The 23,509-nt window shown below is 44.4% G+C and overlaps 1 protein-coding gene across 8 annotated transcripts in view; it reads left to right on the forward strand.

Annotated features, from left to right (window-relative positions):
• The window catches only part of myo9aa (myosin IXAa), a 119,827-nt gene that overhangs the window by 82,951 nt on the left and 13,367 nt on the right, over window positions 1–23,509 (forward strand). For 4 of the 8 annotated variants that reach the window (XR_009130882.1, XM_058078935.1, XM_058078937.1 and 1 more), the window contains 14 exons: window positions 992–1,111; window positions 1,789–1,833; window positions 2,348–2,420; window positions 4,638–4,772; window positions 5,750–5,789; window positions 5,864–5,986; window positions 11,550–11,630; window positions 11,802–11,912; window positions 15,021–15,143; window positions 15,659–15,808; window positions 19,491–19,801; window positions 20,167–21,837; window positions 22,013–22,112; window positions 23,220–23,426. Coding sequence is in view for 7 of the 8 variants with exons in the window: in XM_058078935.1 (XP_057934918.1) it covers window positions 992–1,111; window positions 1,789–1,833; window positions 2,348–2,420; window positions 4,638–4,772; window positions 5,750–5,789; window positions 5,864–5,986; window positions 11,550–11,630; window positions 11,802–11,912; window positions 15,021–15,143; window positions 15,659–15,808; window positions 19,491–19,801; window positions 20,167–21,837; window positions 22,013–22,112; window positions 23,220–23,426 (3,290 nt within the window). In the remaining variant the exon portion in view is untranslated. The remainder of the gene's footprint in view (window positions 1–991; window positions 1,112–1,788; window positions 1,834–2,347; window positions 2,421–4,637; window positions 4,773–5,749; window positions 5,790–5,863; window positions 5,987–11,549; window positions 11,631–11,801; window positions 11,913–15,020; window positions 15,144–15,658; window positions 15,809–19,490; window positions 19,802–20,166; window positions 21,838–22,012; window positions 22,113–23,219; window positions 23,427–23,509) is intronic. The other 4 variants (XM_058078940.1, XM_058078936.1, XM_058078938.1 and 1 more) reach the window with 4 other exon arrangements.

Below are 23,509 nucleotides of genomic sequence, written 5' to 3' on the forward strand. Positions count from 1 at the left end.
TAAAAAATGACTAGTGCTTGCGGTGAGACATGCGGTGAGGTTTATTGCTGGTGAGCCACCGGCTCCTTTGGATTTTTTTTACATTTTAGTACAGGTTGCTTCTTAAGAGGAAAATAGTTCACTGTAAACATAAACTGTAAAACATCTTCAGCTTTTATTTGTTTATAAAGTACATACACTCTATCCTTCTCAAAGAAAAACTCTTCTTGTAAAAGTCTGTTGTTCTTGGATACCCGCGGCTGTCGAGGGTAGGCTGGAGCCTATCCCAGCTGACTTTGGGCAAAAGGGGGGGGTACTCCCCGGACTGGAGTACATATAGGCACATATAGACAAACAACCATTCACATTCATACCCATTTTGTAAGTCAAATGAACTAATTCAGCAGAGCATAACAGTATTCATAATGCATTTGACTTGCTACTACAGCTAGCCGTGAACTTGTTTTTCTACCTGTGGTACAGTTTTTTGCCAGTCCCTCACAAGTTTTTTTGTTCACTCTAAACTTCCTTTGTGCTGCTCAATCACCGTTTTCAGCTGTGTATTTCACTACTTGCAGCTATCTTGTAATCTGTGGAATATGATTTGTTTCACTCCGCAGTACAATTTGCAGACCAATCAATCCATTAAAAAAATGTGACTGACTTAGAGTCCAGAAAATATGGTAAATGTATTGTATGCAAGTTGACTTAACAAACAAAAGTACTTAACAAAGAGTACATGGAAGTGCTTATGCCTTTTGTGTGATTGAGCATCTATCCAGTGAATCCATTCAATAGAATAGAAAATCCAACCATCTCACGACTAATATATAGTGGTGGGATGCTACCTGTACATGTCAGACATGTTCTCTCCTGCACAGGTTCTCTCCAGTAGACGATTGCATTTCTTTTCTTCGCTGTCTAATCTTTCATTTCTCTCTTCTCTCTTTTCCTGTGTTGTATTTCCTTGTGTTACTTTCTTTCTCTCTTTCTTTTGTTTTGCTTCTCAAAGGGCATGATGACGCTGCTCCCTGTGCAGTTTTGAAAAGTGTGGATAGTTTTAGCTTTCTGCAGCACCCTGTGCATCAGAGAAGCTTAGAGATCCTGCAGAGATGCAAAGAGGAGAAGCACAGTAAGGATGCCAAGTACAGAACTCCTACCTGTCAGACCATAACCTGGGAAAGTTGGGATAAGGGACGAGGCCGACCAACATTGACATAACTGCACTGTACTGCACCTCAAATCCAGCCAAAAGTGATCAGAATCATGACACCAAAATATAATCGGGCAATATTTCACAAAGCCTTATTTATGAATGCTTTGTGACTTTTGTCTGCAATGCTCATTTTTAGTTAGACTAGATGCTTGTTGGTCTCCCCTTTCTTCTCCCTCTTGCATTACATACCCACATGTCTTTGTTTGGAGCCTTTTTTCTGTGCATGGTGTTCATAGGCATGCTTCAGTCATCATTACGCTGAACATGTACTATTAGTAAAGAAATGCATGTTGCTAGTGCTTTGTTAATACACTGTAGCACTGTTTTTTTGTCCATTTTTGACTTTGTGGCCTTGAGTGTAGTTGCTTGTCCACCACAGCACATAATCAAGTTCAAATGTTGCTCATATGACACACGGCGGTGATGGTGATTGCTGGGACACGTATGTATGATGTATGCCACCGATGCTCTTACGTATGGGGCAGTGCACATAGACAAGCTGGGTGTCTCATATTCCTCTTTCATAGGTCAGTCTTTGTGTTTTCATGGTGCTAAAATGTCTTTGTGTCTTTTTGTTTTGTGCTGTCCTGCAGCTCCCGATGACAGTGAAAATGTACAAATTGATGAAACTGAAAACGGTATAGCGTTATGAGCCATCTGATTAATTGCCCTTAAACGATTTGTAGTTAGGCAAACACGCTGTAGTTCTTTGATTTTCCGTCACAACTTGTCATAATTTCCTGTAATTGTAAGCTTACCACCGCCCTGCTATCACACTTTAGAATATACCCGAATTCCACTGTTCCATCAACTTTTCACATTTTTACATCTTCAGTTATAACAATAACTACAATGCTGGTTTGACATTATGAAAGTAACAAAAGCACACACAAAACTTGATCTTTCATATTTTGACACTAACAAGAGTAACTGATTTTAACCTCTCAGTAATAAATCACGTGTACTGAAAAGGATCATAACACACACTAATAACACTCCATTCTCTTTGTTTTGATTGCAATGATTGATAACCCCAACCAAAAGTTTGGACACACTAGCTCCTGCAATGCAATGAGATTGTGTGTGTTCAAACCTTTGGCTTATACTTTGAAATGATGTGATGCTCACATCCTGCTGTCTGTTGGCGACCAGGCGTGAGCAGGAGTCCTCGTACACCATTGTCAGACCTCCAGGGAAGCAACACCATCAATGAAAAATCTCCACGGTAAGTCAGTCTGACAACGGGCTATTTCATGAGAAACGGGTAACTTCCAACATCCCGTTTCTCGTCTTCAAGATTGGATTTTCCCAGGAAATGCATAGGAATACTTAGTAATTAGAATATGGTGTCAAAGTTATTTGGTTTAGGAGTTCAATTCAGAGTAAGGGCCAAGTGGTTAGGCCACACAGCTTGGAGACCCGAGTTTGATTCCACCCTCTGGTATCTCTGTGTGGAGTTTGGAGTTCTCCCCGTGCATGCGTGGGTTTTCTCCGGGTACTCCGATTTCCTCCCACATTCCAAAAACATGCTAGGTTAATGCGACTCCAAATTGTCCATAGGTATGAATGTGAGTGTGAATGGTCGTCTTCAGGCAGGAGGCGGGGTACACCCTGGACTGGTGGCCAGCCAATCACAGGGCACATATAGACAAACAACCATTTACACTCACATTCATACCTATGGACAATTTGGAGTGGCCAATTAACCTAGCATGTTTTTGGAATGTGGGAGGAAACCGGAGTACCCGGAGAAAACCCACACATGCACGGGGACAACATGCAAACTCCACACAGAGATGGCTGAGGGTGGGATTGAACTCCTGTCTAACCACTCGACCGCTATGCAGCCCCTATTTGAAAGTATGAATTTCAATAAACCTTTGGGTATTGGGCAGAAGTGAAGTGCTGTGAAGTTGGGATGAGACATTAGCTGTGTTGTGACACCAGTTGCTGCTCTCACACTGTCCAATTCAGACTCGGGTCCACTGCTCCCCTAATTAGCTTTGGACCGTGAGATTAGCACTTCACAACCGTAACTTGTCGCTAGTCACCCGCCCGCCCAAGACCGCTTTTGTTAGACGCACTCAGTGGGTGTTAAATCCCTCCTTAATGTGATTTGCAACCTCTGCGCCCCCTCCTTGTCTCCTTGTCTTGCACTCACACCCTCATCTTGCCAAATGAATCTAGCAGCTGCTTCCTTAATGATGTCAAGTCAGAGCTATGTATTGAAGTCACCCAGGGTGTGATAAATATTCAGGCCCAACAGGGTGCTTGTCAGCTGGACAGTGCAGTGCTCACTGTATTGCTCCAGAGCCCATGGGGTAAACATTCAAGCCATATTGGTGATGATCACTTGGGGGGAAGTCCAGCTTTGTTTTTTTTGTTTTGTTTTTTTTTTCAAGACAGACGTGATCTGATGATGTATGCTTACTTGTCATTGCATAGGGCAGTGTGTAGTTCTGTGATAATACTCTGATGGATACAGAAACTAAACAATGATGTTTCTACACAGTCGACGCAGACAGTTGGTTTCCTCATGATTTCATCACATAATTCACAAATTGGCAGGCTGCCATACTGTAGTTGAAGTCATGTGCATGTGAAGGTTCTGTCAAGATAAATCGATGCACCCCTTGCAGCTAGCATCTCCTATGTGACCATGAAGAAACAATAGGTCTCATTAAGCGTCCCTTTAACACTTACCTGACACAAAATCGTAATATTAGAAGTGGTGCATTGGGAAAAGGTTTTAATTTGTTGGTTTATTGCATGAATGTTATGAGCTTTACAAATAAGTACAATTTAATGGTTGATTGATTTGAAGCAGCTGTTTGGATGTTTTCCTGGTGTGGGATTTAACTTTCATTTTGAGGCCTTAGGTATGAGGCTGTGGTCCACTGTTTACTTGATTACCTGAATGTTGCATACAGGTTCCCCCCAGGGAAAAAAAGCAAAAAAAAACAAGAGCACCCTGAGAATGCAGACCTAAGACCAAAGTAAACATTTTGTCAACTGGGAAATCATAGTGTGTACAAAGCTATGTTTAGGACCTTAATAGCTAAAATACAATAATTAGTAAATAATTAGTTTTGGATCCTACATAAGCACAATGAATTATAACCCACTGTAATGACATTTCACTGTGATAAAAAGGTTCAATTAGATTTGCCCATGTTGTCCACATGCATGAATTATATCAGAATTGTATCCATATTATTTCATTAGATTTTCAGCGATGTGTTGATTGTCACTAAAGCATTCCTAGAAGAGGGTATATTAGTTAAATCTCTGCTCTATATCAGTTATACATTTTTTCTACTCCTTTTACTGTTGGATACTTTTACGGTATGTTCAGGACACCAAAGCATTCATGGAAGAAAATACCTTGGTTGCTTGAGGTCATGAGATGAGACGATGACATTGTGTGTATGTTTTTCCATAGGTGTTCACCAGGCTGGAACGGGCGTGCGGGTCGTCAGAGCCGCTTATCATCCAGCAGCTCCACAGCAGATGAAGACGGCATCTTTGTCAACTCTGCCAGCAGCAAGCTTCTGGAACGAGCCCATGACATCCTTATGTAAGCACCCTCTCCTGTTGGACACCAGTACTGATATTTCTGGAGGAAGGACGCCCGTTGTCAGCGGAGATCTTCTAACCTTTATTATACTGTAGGTCAGGGGTGCTCATTAAGTCGATCGCGATCTACCGGTCAATCGCGGAGGTGGTACTGGTCGATCGCTGGTCGATCGCGGCGTGACATTAAAAAAATATCATCCTAGCATCAATGCCGTCACTTGATTGATATACAGGGCAGCCATTCAGATGACAACTGAATGTTGCCCTTCGGGCGACCAATCAAATCAAACAACGTCTCTAAGTGCAGCAGAACTTACGATGTCAGCCTATCATCCATCCCCGTTACTTGATTGACATACAGGACAACCAGTCAGATGACAACTGAATTTTGACCTTTAGGTCACCGCTCATGCGTAAACAACGATGCAAAGTGCTAAGCTAGTCGGCGAATTGCGAGATTTTAAGCCCTCGCTAAAGTTTATGGTCACTAAAATGAGTGAAGGAGCTGGACCAAGTAAAAAGGCAAAAACTGGACCAAGTAAAAAGGCAAAAAACATATCACTTCCATACGGATATGGAATATTATACGGATATTATGATACGGATATTATCCATGACTGATAAACATTTGGAAGTGTGCTTGAGGCTGGCTATCAGCAGCTACTGTCCGGACTATGCATCCCTGGCTGGTTCAATTCAGTGCAAGTCATCAAAGTAAACTCAGGTAATTACAAAAAATGTTAATAGTTAATTATGTGTGTTTTGCAATATTGGCTCATTTGGTTATGTAAGGTACATCAACATACATTGTACGTACAAATAATCCTCAATACATTTGAAAATAAATAGATGTTTTGCATTTTTGTAGTGGGTAGATCATTTTGACTCGGTCATTTTAAAAGTAGCTCGCATGCTGAAAAAGTGTGAGCACCCCTGCTGTAGGTTATATGGATTCTCCTTTTTACTCTTTATAAACAGGAGGAACAAAAACTACAAAGCCAAGCCAGTTCTTCCAAAGGTAAGAATGCAATTGTAGTGTTGTATTTCTGTTTATTTCCAAACAATGAGAGGCCTATATTCTGTTGCCTGCAGCACTTACTAAATGTCAAGTCACTAAAGTACCTCAGCAACCTGACGCTTCACGACCGCATCACCAAGTCGCTGCTTCATCTCCACAAGAAGAAGAAACCACCCAGTATCAGTGCACAATTTCAGGTCAGAAACAAACACACACCCTCACATAAAATGCTAAAGTGCACAGATTTGCACTGTGGACTCTCACTCTAACTATGAATATGACAAAAACTGAGCGGGTGTGTCACCGGGCAGTCGTAAAGCAGACGACGGGTGAAGTCACCCCTCCATTTTGGATTTTCTCACTTAGTGTGAAATCCATCATCACACGGCCACCTCAAAATCTGAGGTGAACAAAATTATGTCTGTGAATTTAATAAAAGTCCATTTAGGAGGTTTTATTTATTTTAATACATTCCCATCGACACACTCTTATTCTGGTTTTCCATCCAAAACACAAGCAACCTTTTCTATATGAATAATAAACCACTCTGCTGCTTTGTTATCACTGGCAGATCTTTTTACATGTTCAAGGATGCCATCTGTCTACTTACCCATAGATGTTACTAAGGATCGACTGATACATCGGCCGGCCAATATATCGGGCCGATATTTGCGTTCTTTACTTGAATCGGTATCATCCAATACGCGCGTGGGTTCGCCGATGTATTTTTCCGCTGCATGATTTACAGACAGGCATCCGCCGGGCAGCTTTGTGTTGCCCAAGGACCCTACAACACACGCAGTCGCGCTACCCCTCCCCCCTCCCTCACCAGCGGTATGTTTTCAACTTTGAATTATCCTCTAACAGTTAAACTTAGTTGAAATATTGCCACCTGCTTTGAAATAGGAAACATGAACGCCAAGTGCATGCAATATACGTGCTTGGAAATATCGTTTAGTTTGTGGGTGTGAAAAGCAGGAATGCTGCTGAATGCTTCATGTTTAAAAGTGCCTACCGTTGGAATTAGGGAGCTGTTGATGTAGTTGGAGGCTAATATGTACAGCTGTTACAGTAAAACTAAAATCATGCTGTTTGGTAACAGCCAAAGGACACGTACCAGCATTCAGAATCAGAATCAGAAATGGTTTTATTGCCAGGTATGATCAAACACATACTAGGAATTTGTTTTGGTGAAGTAGGTGCAGACACATATATTAAAAAATGAAAATACAAAATATACAGAATACAGTATAAATATACTATGTACACAATCTGTTTTTTGTTTGTTATTCCGGAAGTGCAGTCTGATTGTTTATCCTAAGAGTCCAAACTGAGCGTTAATGTAACGCATATAGAGAGTGTCAAAGTGGCAGGATGAGGCAGAGGTGGGGTGTGAGGACTGTCGGGGGGGGTTCCGGGCCTTGTTGATGAGGCTGACAGCAGACAGGAAGAAACTGTTCTTGTGGCGTGAGGTTTTGGTCCTGATGGACCGCAGCCTCCTGCCAGAGGGGAGCGTCTCAACGAGTCTGTGTCCGGGGTGAGAGGGGTCGGCCACAATCCTTTCTGCACGCCTCAGGGTCCTGGAGGCGTACAGATCCTGGAGGGAAGGGAGATTGCAGCCAATCACCTTCTCTACAGACCAAATGACACGCTGCAGCCTGCCCTTGTCCTTAGCAGTGGCAGCAGCGTACCAGATGGTGATGGAGGAGGTGAGGATGGACTCAATGATGGAGGTGTAGAAGTGCACCATCATTGTCTTTGGCAGGATGAATGTCTTCAGCTGCCGTAGGAACGTAGGAAGTACATCCTCTGCTGTGCCTTCTTGATGAGGGAGCTGATGTTCGGCTCCCACTTGAGGTCCTGGGAGATGATGGTACCCAGGAAGCGGAAGGACTCCACAATGTCAATGGTAGAGTCACAGACGGTGATGGGGACAGGAGAGGCTGAGTTCTTCCTGTTGTCCACAACCATCTCCACTGTTTTTAGGCCAGCCAGCTGTAGCGCAGAGTCCGGTATTAATCCACAGAGCCACGTCTCAATAAAGCACAAAACCGCAGATGAAGAGAAGTCCCTGTTGCAGTTGTAGTTCCTCCAGTTTGTTGGGAAGTGAACACACGTTACAGAGAGCGACGTTAGCGACGTGCGTAATCCCTGCTGCCGGCCCGTTTTCCTATCCTCCAGCGTTCCACTGCGTGTGCAAGGGTGAGCGCACCTTTGACCAGTATGTCCAAAATTTCCACTGTTGGGAGCAGAAATTTAGGAAATAAATCCTCTGGTGTTGCTCCCCTGATGTTCATGAGCTCTTCTGTGGTGAAAGAGCTCCCGGTACCGGCACAAAAAACAGTTTTATAACACAAAACAAAACAAAGCAAGGCGCACCAAGACACCGAGGCAGCCGTCCGCACGCCATCTTGAACAAATAGAAATAGACGGTGTGGACATTGAAAGGGTGAACGAAAATAGATTTCTGGGGATCGCAATAGATGAAAATATGAGCTGGAAACCTCATATTACAAATATACACCATAAGGTGGCCAGAAATATTTCAGTATTGAACAAAGCAAAATTTGTTCTCAATCAGAAATCACTCCACACTCTTTATTGCTCTCTGGTTCTACCATATCTTACTTATTGTGTGGAAATATGGACTAATAACTATAAAAGCAATTATGTATATTGTCGTATTATGTATATATTATGTATATTAGTATATTGACACTTACTATGGTATCCATTATGTCATTGGATGCTCATATCACCTCCTACTTTGGTACGAGGTGCATTATTGCATTAAAAAAAAAAAACCTTAAACTGTATTATGGAAAGCAGGAAGTGAACAAATGTAACAGTTAGTGATTGTAAAAGTACCAGATGGAGGGGTAGGATTTAATAAGCTTTGCTTCTTCCTACTCCTTTTGGACATATGGAATATCGGCCCAATATATCGGCCGGCCGATGTATCAGTTGATCCTTACAACCCAACGTCACTCGTGTTGGTGTAAATATGCCTCCATTTCTCAGTTTGTGGCAATTTCAAGGATTTTGTGACATTATCAAAGAAGGGTTTGGGCTAAGGTAGCTCAGCTATTTAGCTCCAAGCTCTTTTCAGACTAAAAATATTGCGGTACATACTGGCCTTTGTCCGGACTCAGCATCCTTCCCCTCCATAACCGACATTATCAGTGAAATGTAAAAACTGTCAAAATATTTAAAAAAAACTATCAGATGAATCAGTTTTAAAATGAATCATGATTAATTGCCACAAGCAACTGTCTCCGAAATATGCCAATTTTTTTGTATTTAATTAACAGAAAGATAAATAACAGAACATGATTATACATAAATTTGTATGTGGAGTTTTCAACTGATTTCCCAGAGTTTTATTTTTAATCAAGGCTGGTAATTAGTATAGAAAAAATAATCATAGCGGGTGACTTTAACATTCACACGGACATAAATAATGACAGCGTAGCCTCCTCATTTACTTCACTATTAGACACAACTTTCCACAAAATCCTGTTCTGTCATGACTTTTGAATTCCCAATAGTTAACCAGCTGATTAAAGCTGGTTAAGAGCTCCAAATATGTCATTCAAGCTAAGACACCACACAAGCCTAAAAATCAATTTATCTAACTCTCGTCTCTTTCATCGTAACAGAACATTTGAATCACACTTCAAACCATGTTATTATGAGCAATGAGTGGTTGCGTTCCAATATGTCATGTCATTTAGAATAAAAGTACTTGTGTTAAATGTACGAAATTGTATATCCGAATTAAGAGTTACGAAGTGATAAAAATATCCACTTCATGTTTTTCTTGATCTTCCTGTTGATATTTGAACACACACACACACGTGTGTATTATCAAGGTTTTTTTTTATGATGTTCAGGGTGTCCCTGAATGCATCATGCATTGTTCTAAGGGAGTGAGGATGAATGGACTATACGTGTACTATACTATATGTGAGTTGGCGTTACATACAGTACGTATGTGGTGTTGGAATTGTACTGCTGTTGATGGGTTCAGATCAGAAAGAAGTTCTAAAACAATGTCAAACCCCGTCTCTGTCTCTCTATGATGGCAAACTCAACAGCGAGGCGTGCTTGCTCTTGCGCACATGCGTTTATTACGCTAAAGATTTCATGTAATGAATAAAATAAATTAGTTAAAGCACCGTTAATGCGTTATTTTTCATAGCCCTATCATAAACATGTCAAGTTAGCTTTTTAACAGTCGTAATGTATCTTGTACAGTTTACCTTACTGTCATATATGTGTAGAAATGAAATCTGCAGAATCTTTGTACGGCTTTCTTCACTTGTGCACGATGCCACAATTTGTTTCCTTACTGATCATCGTCAGAATTTTTTCTCTTTTCCATTAGTGGTGTTTTTTGCATCGCAAAAGGACAAAGACAAAGAAACTGGTGTAATAGTCCTTTGATGCACACTGAGCTAAAGCCTAAAGAGATGTGGTGATATGCCTGACAAGGGATCAACCCGGATTCCTGGCAATGGGGACCTATTATGCTCATTTTTGGTCCTTTGTATTGAGATGTGGACTCTATAGAGCAGCTACACACGGTAACCTGCACTGAAAGGTTTCTGGATCTACCAGAATCTGCACCCATTCCAGCTGTATTTCATTGGATTTCCAAAACTGTCTTTTACTTTACTCCACCCACGGCCCGTCTCTGGGTACGCCCACTCCACTGTGATTGGTCACACTGCAAAGCGCTCCCGAGGACCTCTGGACTACTGTCAACCCCCAGTTGTTAATTTTTTGAGTTGATAATAAATGAATGAACTTTTGGAGAGCTACTTTAAAGTGGTTAGGTGCTACTGGTAGCTCGTAGGCTACTGTTTGGAAACCCCTGATTTGCCGTGTAATCTTAGCACAACATCGTTATCATCATTACATGATTTCTTTGTGGGACTGCCCATGTTCCAGACATCTATGAGCTTTTAATTTGCATGCATGCAGGTAAGACCACCCCCCCCCCCCACCCCCGTATGCTCACAATGCTGCACAACCGCTTCCTGACACAAAATACACACGGTGCTAGCACGTCAAAATTTCCACAAAAGAGTGCAGCAGATTGGGGAGAAGGGCAGGCATACCCTGGCACGCCCTTATAAGGAAGTCTAGTCCACTGTGGCATCACAGGGAGACCAGTGTTACAAAAAACTCTCTGAAAGCAAGCGTTCGGAACCATCCCAAACTTCTTTCAGAGCTCACTAACAAATGCGCCAGCCTCATCTGAAACTCTGTCATTGATGAACAAAGGAATATAACATTTGAACAACAATTACAGGTCAGAAAAGTGGTAAAAGCATAACCTTGGAAGGTTTTTCTGCTCAATTTCCGATTGCACAAGTTCAGGGGCATTCTTGGTCAAGAAAACTAAGCACAAGCTACTATTTGCTGACTTTCGGACTTCTTTGCACGTGCTGGTTGTTGGTAGCGGTGCAATGAGAGCTGTTGGCCCCAGTGCGTGGATGACTTCACTTCCCACATCCTGTGCTGTACTGATTGCTTTAATCTCCCATGGAGGAGGCTGAATTCCTCCTCCAGCTGACGTGCACACACACACGAACACACTATACTCGGTAATGAGTCATTGTACATGAAAGTAGCACACAAACCACATACTTACATACTGTTTTCACCATCTTATCTGGAAGAAACATTTATTAACACAGACAAACCACAACTATATAATATAACAAAGCCCCATTTTTGTGTCCCATTCTGCAGGCCTCCCTCAATAAGCTAATGGAGACCCTGGGTCAGTCTGAGCCATATTTTGTCAAGTGCATCCGTTCCAATGCTGAGAAGGTAAATCACGGGCAACTTTGGCAGTAGCCACTTGATTGTTTTGTTTCGTTTTTCAAAGCATTTTTTTTTCATTCGTTTGGAACTCCTCATTTCCTGTTCTTCTCTCTTCACCCTCCACCGCCTGTTGCTCCCTCTCGTGTCGTTTCCCTTCCTCTACTTTCCTTTTCACAGCTGCCCTTGCGGTTTAATGACAACCTGGTGCTGAGGCAGTTACGTTACACAGGTATGCTGGAGACCGTGCGCATTCGCCAATCAGGCTACAGCATCAAGTACAACTTTAAGGTAACTTCACTGTCACTGTTTACTGCCATAAATCATCTTTATGATAACCATCAAAGCGCTTTTAACTCATTTATTGCTCGGCCCGTTCCAAGCAGGACAGTTAAGCCCAGGCCATTGTACAGTAGTGCTATGTTATATGATATGCTTATGCTTATCTGGATTGCCTGTGCACACTGTGCACTACGGGGTGTGCATGGTGCATGAATGCTTTTTCAGCTACGTGACATCATAGCAGCGTGATACAAGACTTCTTGTTATTTTGTTTCTTTTTTGAAAAAGGTGAAAACGCCCATTCACTGGCAGCCAGTCACAATACGGTAGTTGTGTATTCTGGTACGCCTCACAAGTTTCGAAAATGACACAAAAAATGTGTATTATACTGAATGGACCAAAGTGCTGCTTCGGTGCAGCATATTCAGAACGACTACTTGTCTCCAATTTCCAGCCACAGAAAACAGTATTCATCTGTTTCCACAGACGAGGCAGTGATCGACGTGACTAATTTATGTCTAAAATGGATGGTTATCTGTGGTTTAGTAGAGCTCTCAAGCAAGAAAACCCTCAACAAGCCAAAGATTAGCCAGTGAAAAGGGTTCATCTGTGTATCATATTAACATATTTTCCCTCTGTGCAAGCATGTGCAGGCCAGAAGCACCATCAGTCTCACTCCTCAAAATCCCAAATCTTGAATGGTACTTGACATCCAGCTTTCCACAATACTAGGGTGGTAAAATCCCCAAAATGCACTTTTTGCTGATACTGCTCGAATCCACATTAATTGCATAGTATCATCAATGCGTTACAATGATTTCAAGCCTACACGGTGATGAATGTGTTTCAGGCACTCAGTGCTTTTTTCAGTACAGTTGTACAGTAATGTGGAACCTAAAATATATTCCGCAAGATTAGATGAAAACCCAGGGCCGAATACAAGAAATAATGTCATTCATTCATTCATTTTCTACCGATTTTTCCTCACGAGGGTGGCAGGGGTGCTGGAGCCTATCCCAGCTGTCTTCGGGCGTAAGGCGGAGTACACCCTGGACTGGTGGCCAGCCAATCACAGGGCACATATAGACAAACAACCATTCACACTCACATTCATACCTATGGACAATTTGGAGTGGCCAATTAACCTAGCATGTTTTTGGAATGTGGGAGGAAACCGGAGTACCCGGAGAAAACCCACGCATGCATGGGGAGAACATGCAAACTCCACACAGAGATGACCGAGGGTGGAATTGAACCCTGGTCTCCTAGCTGTGAGGTCTGTGCGCTAACCCGTAGACCACCGTGCCACCAGAAATAATGTCAATCCAATGAATTCATTGCAGATACCCAAAAATCCATTCATTCATTTTCTATACTGTTTATCCTCATTAGGGTATGCTGGAGCCTATCCCAGCTGTCTTCAGGCGAGAGGCAGGGTCCACCCTGGACTACACCTCCCATTATCATCAATTACTAGCGAACATATCTTTCAATTTCCAGTTTTTTGACCGCTAAGTTAGTGTACATAATTATCACTAGCGGTTACTTGGGAGAGCCATAAAACAAGCTTTAATGCTGGATTGCGCAGATGACTTCATCAGCAGAGGTTCTCATTTAGCAGGCATTCCCCCCAGACATCCAGTATTAAATGCTGCGCTCAGCACTAATGAGAAATATCCTAGCCATGATATCATTTTGGCGGATTTGATTGTGTCCTGACTCCTTAGAACAGAGCTCCTCCATTGTCCTCACCGTTCTTAACACTCCCCATGCTTGTAATTATATAAACATGGCATCAGTTTTCCCATCCGGCGCCAATAGCCCAGGATGTAGTGTATTACATCCACACAAAGGGCCTCAGTTTGCAAAGTAGGAGTTAGGCATTTTTATGCCATGAGGTGCCCCTGCAAATATGCAAGTGACAACTGGGCACTTGCTGTTAATGAAGTTTGGGTTCTGCTCAGGTGATGATGTATCAAGCTCAATGTCTTGAGTGTATTTCATTTTAGCAAGTCCACAGGGTTGTAAGATTCACATTTTGATTTTTATCTTCTTATTTGTTTTTTTATTGGAAAAAAATACATTTGAAATTATTTTCAGTAATCAGCAATTGACTTTGATGACCTAACCTACCTTTCCATCATTTCAGAGTCCCATCCATCCATTTTCTATACCACTTAACCTGACTACTAGCAGTAGCTGGCCTCCGTTGCTCAAAGGGCAGCCAGAAAGTGTTTTGGGATGTAAAAATAGTCTAGTCTGGTTTAGTCTAATCTGAACCAGAGTAAGGCAGCCATGTTGTTTTCTGGGGAACTAAAGACCTACCTCAGAGTCACTGCACTCTGCTCCTGCCACTTCACAACAGCTGTTTCGTGAACAAAGCACAGTTTGATGCCTGAGTGGTGGGTGGAGGGCTGCAGCAGACCCTTGACCTCTGACCAATCGCAACAGTGTAGGTGCGGTCAGGGGAGCAGGCTAATAAGAGACGTTTGGCTAATAGGAGAAGAATGCAGATTTACCCTGTGCAAAACCTTTGGGTTTATGGAATCCATCCATCCATTTTCTCCACCGCTTATGCCGAGAACATGCAAATTCCACACCGAGATGTCCAAGCAGAGAATCGAACCCAGGTCTTCCCGATCTCCTGACTTTGTGGCCAACATGCAAACCACTCAACCACCATGCGACCTGGGTTTATGGAGTCCATCCATTTTTTACTGGGGTATGCTGGAGCCTACCCCAGCTGACTTTGGGCAAGAGGCGGGTACACCCTGGACTGGTGGCCAGCCAATCACAGGGCACATATAGACAAACAACCATTCACACTCACATTCATACCTATGGACAATTTGGAGTGGCCAATTAACCTAGCATGTTTTTGGAATGTGGGGGGAAACCGGAGTACCCGGAGAAAACCCGCGCATGCACGGGGAGAACATGCAAACTCCACACAGAGATGGCCAAGCAGAGATTCGAACACATCTTCCCTATCTGGTTAGCCAACATGCTAACCAGTCGGCCACCATGCTACTATGGCCTGAAGTCCCTGCAATGGCAGGATAGGGCTGCTTTACCATTCTTACTCAACAGTTTGCTCCATTGTTTGTGCCCCCTTAGGATTTTGTCCATCACTTCTCTGTACTGCTCCCAGAGAGCACCAGGACTTCCTCAGAGGGCATCCAGCACTGGCTGGACCAGCTGGACCTGGCACCAGATGGCTATCAAGTTGGCAAGACCATGGTATTTATTACATTTATTTATGAGCAAGATACAATACAAAACAAATTGATTAGATTTGAATGAAAAAAAAAACCTGGTCATGGAGTTGCAGCATCCCATTCAGTCATCATTATTTAGTGACCAAAATGAACAATGAAGCCATGTGCTGGCATGTCAGTCATGCCTGTTGTTCCTTTTAAGGCTCTGGATGTTGCCATCACAGAAACAAAACTGATTTAGACGTGAAGAAAATCTGATGTTGAGCCTAATATGACTTCATTCACTCTAAGGATACAATGAAGTCTATATTTATAGTCCTATATTTGGAGTCTTCAACGTGAGGGGTCAGGGGGGTCCACGCCTTGGGGATGCTGTCTATATAATTAGAAGTTCATACCTGACATTTTTTGTGGCCATGTGTCAGAGATATCTGATGTGTGCTTGCTCATGGGGGAGTGTGGGTTTATATCACCAACCTGCCTCTTCATGATGCCACTCTTACCTTGTTCTGACTGCATGGTGCTCCCCCCTCATAGGTGTTTCTGCGGGATTCAGAGCGTCAACAGCTGCAGGCCATCCTCCATAGTGAAGTTCTCAGGCTCATCGTCATGCTGCAACAGAGCTTCAGAGCCCGACTGGAGAGGAAGCAGTTTGTCAGAATGAGAGAAGCAGCAATCTGCATTCAGGTACACTTCTTTGCACTTCACTGCATGCAATGATTATGCAGGTGTGGGTAACTGCCACTGGAGGATATTTCACCTGTCATAAAAGAAAATAACTATTTTTCCACAACTGCTTCTGTTAATTCATTTCAAGACGATTGCTGATATAAAACTAATCATAGAGTCATGGAAAAGTATTAGACCACCCTTGTTTCTTCGGTTGATTGATGCATTGTAATGCTGCTAGTAAAGGTACATTTGTTTGGACAAAGATAATGTTAACAAAATTCGCTCAGTAGAGTTTATGGTACTTTAAGAGACGATACCAAGGAACTTCCACGGTTTTCTTGATGATAACCAAAATCATGTTCTTAGTTTTACCATGCATTCAAATGAAAAAGAAACGGAAGAAACAAGGGTGACCTAAAATTGTTTTCCATGACTATATGTATATTATTATTATTGCAGTTTTTCTTTTTTTGTAAATCACCCCAAAAAATGAATTAGACCATCTTTACTTTCCTTTGTGGGTTTGTTGGGAGGCTTGTTGGCAAGGTTGCCAAGAAGGTGAATGACACGAGGGAGCTTAACAACAACATACGTAGATAGGGAGCATGTACATAAGTTATCAAAATAATAAATAATAAATGATAAATAATTGAAGGATGGGATTGAAGCACTTTGCATGCAAAATGCTGTTGTGCTGGAAGAAAAAGTGGATGCTGCAATGAAAAAGGAAGAAGCAAAGCAATCAGATCATATTGCAAATGATTTACAGAATGGATGAGTTGGACGGATGCATGAATGATGCTGTTCTGACTGGGCTTCACGTTACACGGCGGTTAACAAGGGGCAATAGTGCCATTCATACACAAAAATGACAAAACAGCACTGCTGAAACCGAGAAGTTAAGCTGACTGAAACAAACGTCAACATCAATGAGCATCTAACACAAATTATGGTAGCAGGAATAAAAAATCAATACACTAAGAGCAGTCCAGTTGCCCTGAGAATACAATGACCTGGCACACTGGAGTACCAACTGGAACATTTACATCAAGTTATAAATGGACAACCACATGAAGCCAAAGTTTTATGATTTATTTCTGAACTATAATTCTTCCAAGAAATGGACATGAGAACAAAGTGTATTGCATGGAATTTCATCAAAAATTTGATATGAGTGCATTCGCCACCAGTTTGTCAAGCCGCCTGGGAACCGCATTAACTGATTTCCCAAGGACCTCTTGTGGGATAGAAGGCATAACTTTTCATATTTGCCATTGATTTATTTCATAGTTTTAATGATAACATACCGTAGATTTAAATCCTATACATCAGGGATGTCCAGAGTACATCCAGAGGTCAGGGCTGCCGTCAAGCTGAAGAAGGAGTCCTATCGAGCCTTGATGGCTTGTGGGACTCCGGAAGCAGCTGACAGGTACCGTCAGGCCAAACGGTTTGCGGCTTCGGCGGTTGTCGAGGCAAAAACTCGGGTGTGGGAGGAATTCGGTGAGGCCATGGAGCACGACTTTTGGTCGGCCTCGAAGAGGTTCTGGCAAACCATCCGGCGCCTCAGAAAAGGGAAGCAGTGCCCGGTCCACACTGTTTACAGTGGAGACGGGGACCTGCTGACCTCGACTGGGGATGTAGTCGGACGGTGGAAGGAATACTTTGAGGCCCTTCTCAATCCCACTGACATACCTTCCATAGAGGAAGCAGAGTCTGAGGACACATACGTGGACAGTGCCATCACGTGGCTGAGGTATCTGGGGTCGTTAAGACGCTCCTCAGTGGCAAAGCTCCGGGGGTGGACGAGTTCCGCTCAGAATTCCTCAAGGCTCTGGATGTTGAGGGACTGTCTTGGCTGACACGTCTCTTCAACATTGCATGGAAGTCGGGAACAGTACCTTTGGATTGGCAGACCGGGGTGGTGGTCCCCCTTTTCAAGAAGGGTGACCGGAGGGTGTGTTCCAACTACAAGGGGATCACACTCCTCAGCCTCCCTGGGAAAGTCTATTCCAAGGTGCTGGAGAGAAGGGTACGACCGTTGGCCGAACCTCTGATACAAGAGGTCCAATGCGGTTTTCGTCCTGGTCGTGGAACACTGGACCAGCTCTATACCCTCACGAGGGTGCTTGAGGGTGCATGGGAGTTTGCCCAACCAGTCTACATGTGCTTTGTGGACCTGGAAAAGGCATTTGACCGTGTCCCTCGTAGCATCCTTTGGGGGGTGCTCCGGGAGTACAGGATTGGTGGCGCGTTACTACGTGCTATCCGGTCCTTGTACAAACGGGGCAGGAGTCTGGTTCGCATTGCCAGTAGTAAGTCGAGCCTGTTTCCGGTAAACGTTGGTCTCCGCCAAGGCTGCCCTTTGTCACCGATTCTGTTCACAATTTTCATGGACAGAATTTCTAGGCGCAGCCAAGGTGTTGAGGGAGTCCAGTTCGGGGGCCTTAGAATCTCATCTCTGCTATTTGCAGATGATGTGGTTCTTATGGCTTCTTCGGGCTGCGACCTTCAGCGTTTACTGGGACGGTTTGCATCTGAGTGTGAAGCGTCTGGGATGAGACTCAGTACCTCCAAATCAAAGGCCATGGTTCTCAGTCGGAAAAGGGTGGAGTGCTCCCTCCGGGTTGGGAATGAGGTCCTGCCCCAGGTGGAGGAGTTTAAGTATCTCGGGGTCTTGTTCACGAGTGAGGGAAAGTGGGAGCGTGAGGTCGACAGACGGATCGGTGCAGCCTCGGCAGTAATGCGGTCGCTGTACCGGACCGTCGTGGTGAAAAGAGAGCTGAGCCGGAGGGCAAAGCTCTCAATTTACCGGTCGATCTATGTTCCCACCCTCACCTATGGTCATGAGCTTTGGGTCATGACCGAAAGAATGAGATGGCGGATACAGGCGGCTGAAATGAGTTTCCTCCGTAGGGTAGCTGGACTCACCCTAAGAGATAGGGTGAGGAGCTCAGCCATCCGGGAGGGGCTCAGAGTAGAGCCGCTTCTCCTTCACATGGAGAGGAGTCAGTTGAGGTGGCTCGGACATCTAGTCCGCCTCCCTGGTGAGGTGTTCCGGGCATGCCCAGCCGGGAAAAGGCCCCGGGGCAGACCGAGGACATGCTGGGGTGATTATGTCTCACAGCTGGCCTGGGAACGCCTTGGTGTCCTCCCGGTGGAGCTGGAGGAGGTGGCCGGGGACCGGGAAGTCTGGGCTTCCCTTCTAAGACTGCTGCCCCCGCGACCTGGACCCGGATAAGCGGAGGAAAATGGATGGAATGGATGGACATCAGGGATGTCAAACTCATGCCATCGAGGGCTGAGACACACCAGGTTTCCTTTCCAGCCGGTCACTAAAGCAGATGATTTTAATGATTTTTGATGATTAATCCTCCTTTGGGTTGAGGGAAGGAGCTCATCAATTAAATCACCTGCTGGAGGAAATGGTTGGAAAGAGAACCTGCAGTGCTTTGGCCTCCGTTGACACATGTGCCATACATCATGGATCATGCGCAAAAGCATTTAGTAAACTATTACAACATATGAATCAATTAGTATTTTAAAATAGGGAGTTACTTTTCAATCACCCTATAGTTGATTCTGACTGAAAGTTATTTCCTATTCTATATGCAGAATCATATGTTTGTCAGATGCGCCGATATTTCAATGTATTGTGAATCTCTTACTTTTACTTATTTTGTTCTGAAACTTTTAGAAATGGTGGCGATTGTATCGACCAATAGAAGATGAGGAAGAGCAAATTGACCATACTCGCCATGAGGAGGCAACATTGTGCCTGCAGACCTACTGGCGGGGGCACCGTGAACGTCACAAGTTCAGGCTGTGGAAACAGGCTGCACTGGTGCTCCAGAGGGCGTGGCGACAGTGGCTCTGTCGGCGCTGCACAGCAACACTGATCATTCAGACGGCCTGGCGCTGTCATCGAGCCAGAGAAGCCTATATGCGTCTTTATGCTGCTGTGGTGCAACTCCAGGCTTTAAGCCGAGGGTACCTCGCACGAGAGTGGTAAGCCATGCTACACGACCTATTTATTTAATTTGACAAAAGCCCCTGCATCTGTCTTGTCATAGTGCGACTAAGCCGAAACAACATAACAAATGCAAGCTGGTTGAAAAAGCAGATTTTTTGGTAATGGTCTTGAGTACTTGATCATTGTCCAATATGCAAACGGACCGATCTCAGTATGAACAATGCCTTGGGCAAGCAAGTCAAAGCAGCTCGACAATCAATTGATCTCTGTACCTTTACTGGCCTACAGGACAGACAGTAGTGAAAACATTTAAGGTTGAATACCCTGACCGAGTGCAAACTGGTATTTGACTCTAGATTTTTATGAGCTGAAATGTGTACAAATGTGTTTCAATCAACAGTTTCAGAGAATTGAGGGAACAGAAGTGGAGGGAAGGGGAAGAGAAACAGGAGAAGCTGCTTCGGCAACACAACGGACAGATTAGCTTTTTGCCAGAGGACGCCGCCCCTGAGAGAGTGGCAGCTTTGGACCTCAGCCCCTGTGAGGATCCCTCCTATGAAGAACGGGAAAGTATGCTCGGTATTCGTAGCAACACGGATGGAGAGTTCAAGGAAGAAGACGAACATGCCAACTCAGAGGCACCTCCTTCTGTTGCCACCTCTTCGGTGGTGGTGCGAGAGAAGATAAGAGCTGCAGATGAACTCAGCCAGAAAGCCACTCGGGCCAAGAGAGAGAGCCGGCGGATGCGAGAGCTCGAACAAGCCAAATTCAGCCTGGAGCTCCTCAAAGTCCGTGCGACCTGTGGTGGGAGCTCTCCCCCCTTTGAAGAAAGGTGCTCGTCCTTTGACCTGGTCACCTCCACCACTCCACCTCTGTGTTCACCACAGGGCACACCCGACAGCCAGAGCTCCAGAGGCAGCTTTGAGCTTTTAAGTATTGAGGATGCTCCCAAAGCTACAGAGGAGGTGACGGACAGTGAGGACTTGTGCTCCCCCATCGGTTCAGTAGCAGCACTATCAGAGTCGAGAACAGATGCTCTCTGCATAAGCCCAACGACAGAGGAACTGCACAGGGTGCAGACCTCAGATGCTGCTGGTCACCTTGGCAGCCATTACCAGGTACAAGCAGAGCCGGCACTCTCTTCCACACATCCGCCCAAACTCGAGAACTACCTCCCGACCTTTTACGTCCCTTCTTGTGATAGCAGCCCAGGTGCTCCCTGTCCTGTGGCTGGGGAGCCAGTACAAAAAACAGAAATAGTCTCTACGACCACAATCAAACCTCTTAAAGAACGGCATGACTCGACACGTCGCCCAGTGGTGGTCGTCATCAGTATGCAGAAAGAAACCCCATTAGGCCAAGAGCAGAGGGAGCTGGTTGAGGTTCATGACTCTGCATCTCAGATTCGGGAGTTGAGACAAGCTCCAGCTTCCATTGCCGCTGTCTCCCCTTCCGCTGACCAAGTGGTCTTGGAGAAGCTGGTGCGACTGAATGAGGAGAAGAAGGAGAGGCAGCGTAATCAGCAGCAACAGAATGAGAGGGAGATGATGGAGCAGATAAGACAACAGAAAGAAGCACTGGAGCGTCAGCGCCTTTTCTTTGCTCAGTATGAGAAAGATATGTTTGAGAAACATAGGGGAGAGGCTTTGCAGAAGATACATCAGAGCCGACAGGGAGAACAAGATGTCTGTGGATCTGCCGCCTCCAGTAGACCACCCAGACCCAGCTCTCTGCTCATTGAGAAAACATCAGGCCTCGTTCCTCATAGCAGAACCCAGTCTGACTCATCAGTCCCACTGGTACACTCCCCACAAGAGGGGGGCATCCACAGCAGTGCCCCTAATACCCAGGTGCCTCTTCCACCTGCTTCTGCCTCCATAGAAAGGCGCAAGGAGACCAAACCTGTTCCTGAAGGCTGGGCGCCCAAACTCACCCTTGAGTCAAAAGATGGAGCAACCAGAGTGAGATCTGCCCCCAAGAAGGTGCAGCGTAGTCAGGGATCCACAGTTAGTCTCTCAGGCAAGCCAGGAAACATCTTCTTCTCTCCCAAGGACAAAGTCACATTTGCCAAGTGAGTATTGACACGTTGAACTGCTTTCATTGGGTGAAAGCTGACAGTATTAACCAGAGTTATAGGCAAGTCTTAATAATCACGATGAATAAATTTGAAAACTTTCATTTCATTAAAAATGAAGTAAAAGACGTCCCTAATTGTAATTCCTTGTTTTCCACTATTTGTACTTCAGATTTGACAATGTTGCTGTCACCAAAGAGACGCCTCAAGCCATTCCTACAGCGGGACCCATATATGTCTCCAGGCTGCCTAAAGGGGCAAAAACACGAGATGTAAGCATCTTTTTAAGATTCTCAGTGTAGCATGTACTTCTTATTAAAAGGGACCTATTATGCTTTTCCACTTTTCTGACCTATAAATGCAGTTAGAATGTTGTATTCTGGTGTTAAACCATGCCAAAGTTTCAGATAATGAGGTTTGTGCACTTGGAAGTGAGCCCTCTGAACCATCAGAGAAGTGTTTGTAACACGTTTCAGAGGTTTTTCTTTCTTATATGGGCATGCACCCTCTAGCAGCTCTGCTTGGCTCTGTTTACAGCTGCGATGGATATCTTTGTTTGAGACAAGCGCAGGCAAAAGTGGCTGGAGTTGGTGATTCCCAGCAAGAGGAAAATGTAGTCATCTGTCAACGGCATTTCACAGGGGATTGTTTTCGTAAACATGAACGTGAAATAGCCGCAAAATTGTTGCTGAAGACAGAAGTAGTGCCCTTTCACCACGAAAGGTGCATTCATTTCAGACACACAGGAGTGGGGAGAACCACAGTCTACAGCTGGAGGACTACATCACAGTTTTCAGTAGGTCTACAAGAGTTATTTTAACACAGGTCGTCCTGCAAAAAGTGTATAACGACCACATTTTTACTACCAATGTCAAGATTGTCTGCAGTTGGTAAACGCGAGATTAGGAGCTCCTGGTATCTCATGAGCTCCTAATCTCGTTTATTCATTTATTATCAATTCCTACACTGAGAAAGTTAGAAAGGGGGTTTAGGCCATAGTCTGGAAGTCGTCTGCAAAGCTTTGGAGTGTGACCAATCACAGTTGAGTGGGTGTGCCCGGACGCGAGCCGTGGGTGAAACAAATTACAGACAGCAGACCGTTTTGGAAATCCAAGGAAATACAGTTGGATTTGAATTGGAACAGAGTCTGGAAGATCTCGAAAGGTTTCTGTGTGGGATATCGTGTGTAGCTGCTCCATAGGAGCATAATAGGTCCCCTTTAAATTGTCTTCAATGAATACATGAATGAATGATTGCCTAAATGCATTTTGGTAGCATACTAGTAGCAAGTGCTGCATCTCAACTAGGAAAAAGAAGACTATGACAGAAACCGAGGAATTTACCATTCAAACATGACTATCACTTCTGGTAAACTCCAGGTTGGCAGAGCAGGCCAAAAAAAGAAAGCCCGAATGTCACGGACTCGCTCCAACTTCCTCACCCACGCCCCCATCCATTCTGTTGGGGGCGATTCAGATGAGGATGATTATGATGGCACCAGCCCCCAACATTCCCCTGTAGCCCTCTCCAAGCAGAGCTCCACAGAGGAAGGCTTAGGAGGCTCCTGTTTCAGTGACTCGGACATGGTAACCATTGGCGCCATTGATGCCAATCCTGGCCCTCTACATTTTTTTCCACATCTGTTTGTCTTCTTCTAACCCCAACAACG

The sequence above is a fragment of the Doryrhamphus excisus genome, chromosome 1 (genome assembly GCF_030265055.1).
Source record: "Doryrhamphus excisus isolate RoL2022-K1 chromosome 1, RoL_Dexc_1.0, whole genome shotgun sequence".
In the NCBI taxonomy this organism is placed as follows: Eukaryota; Metazoa; Chordata; class Actinopteri; order Syngnathiformes; family Syngnathidae; genus Doryrhamphus; species Doryrhamphus excisus.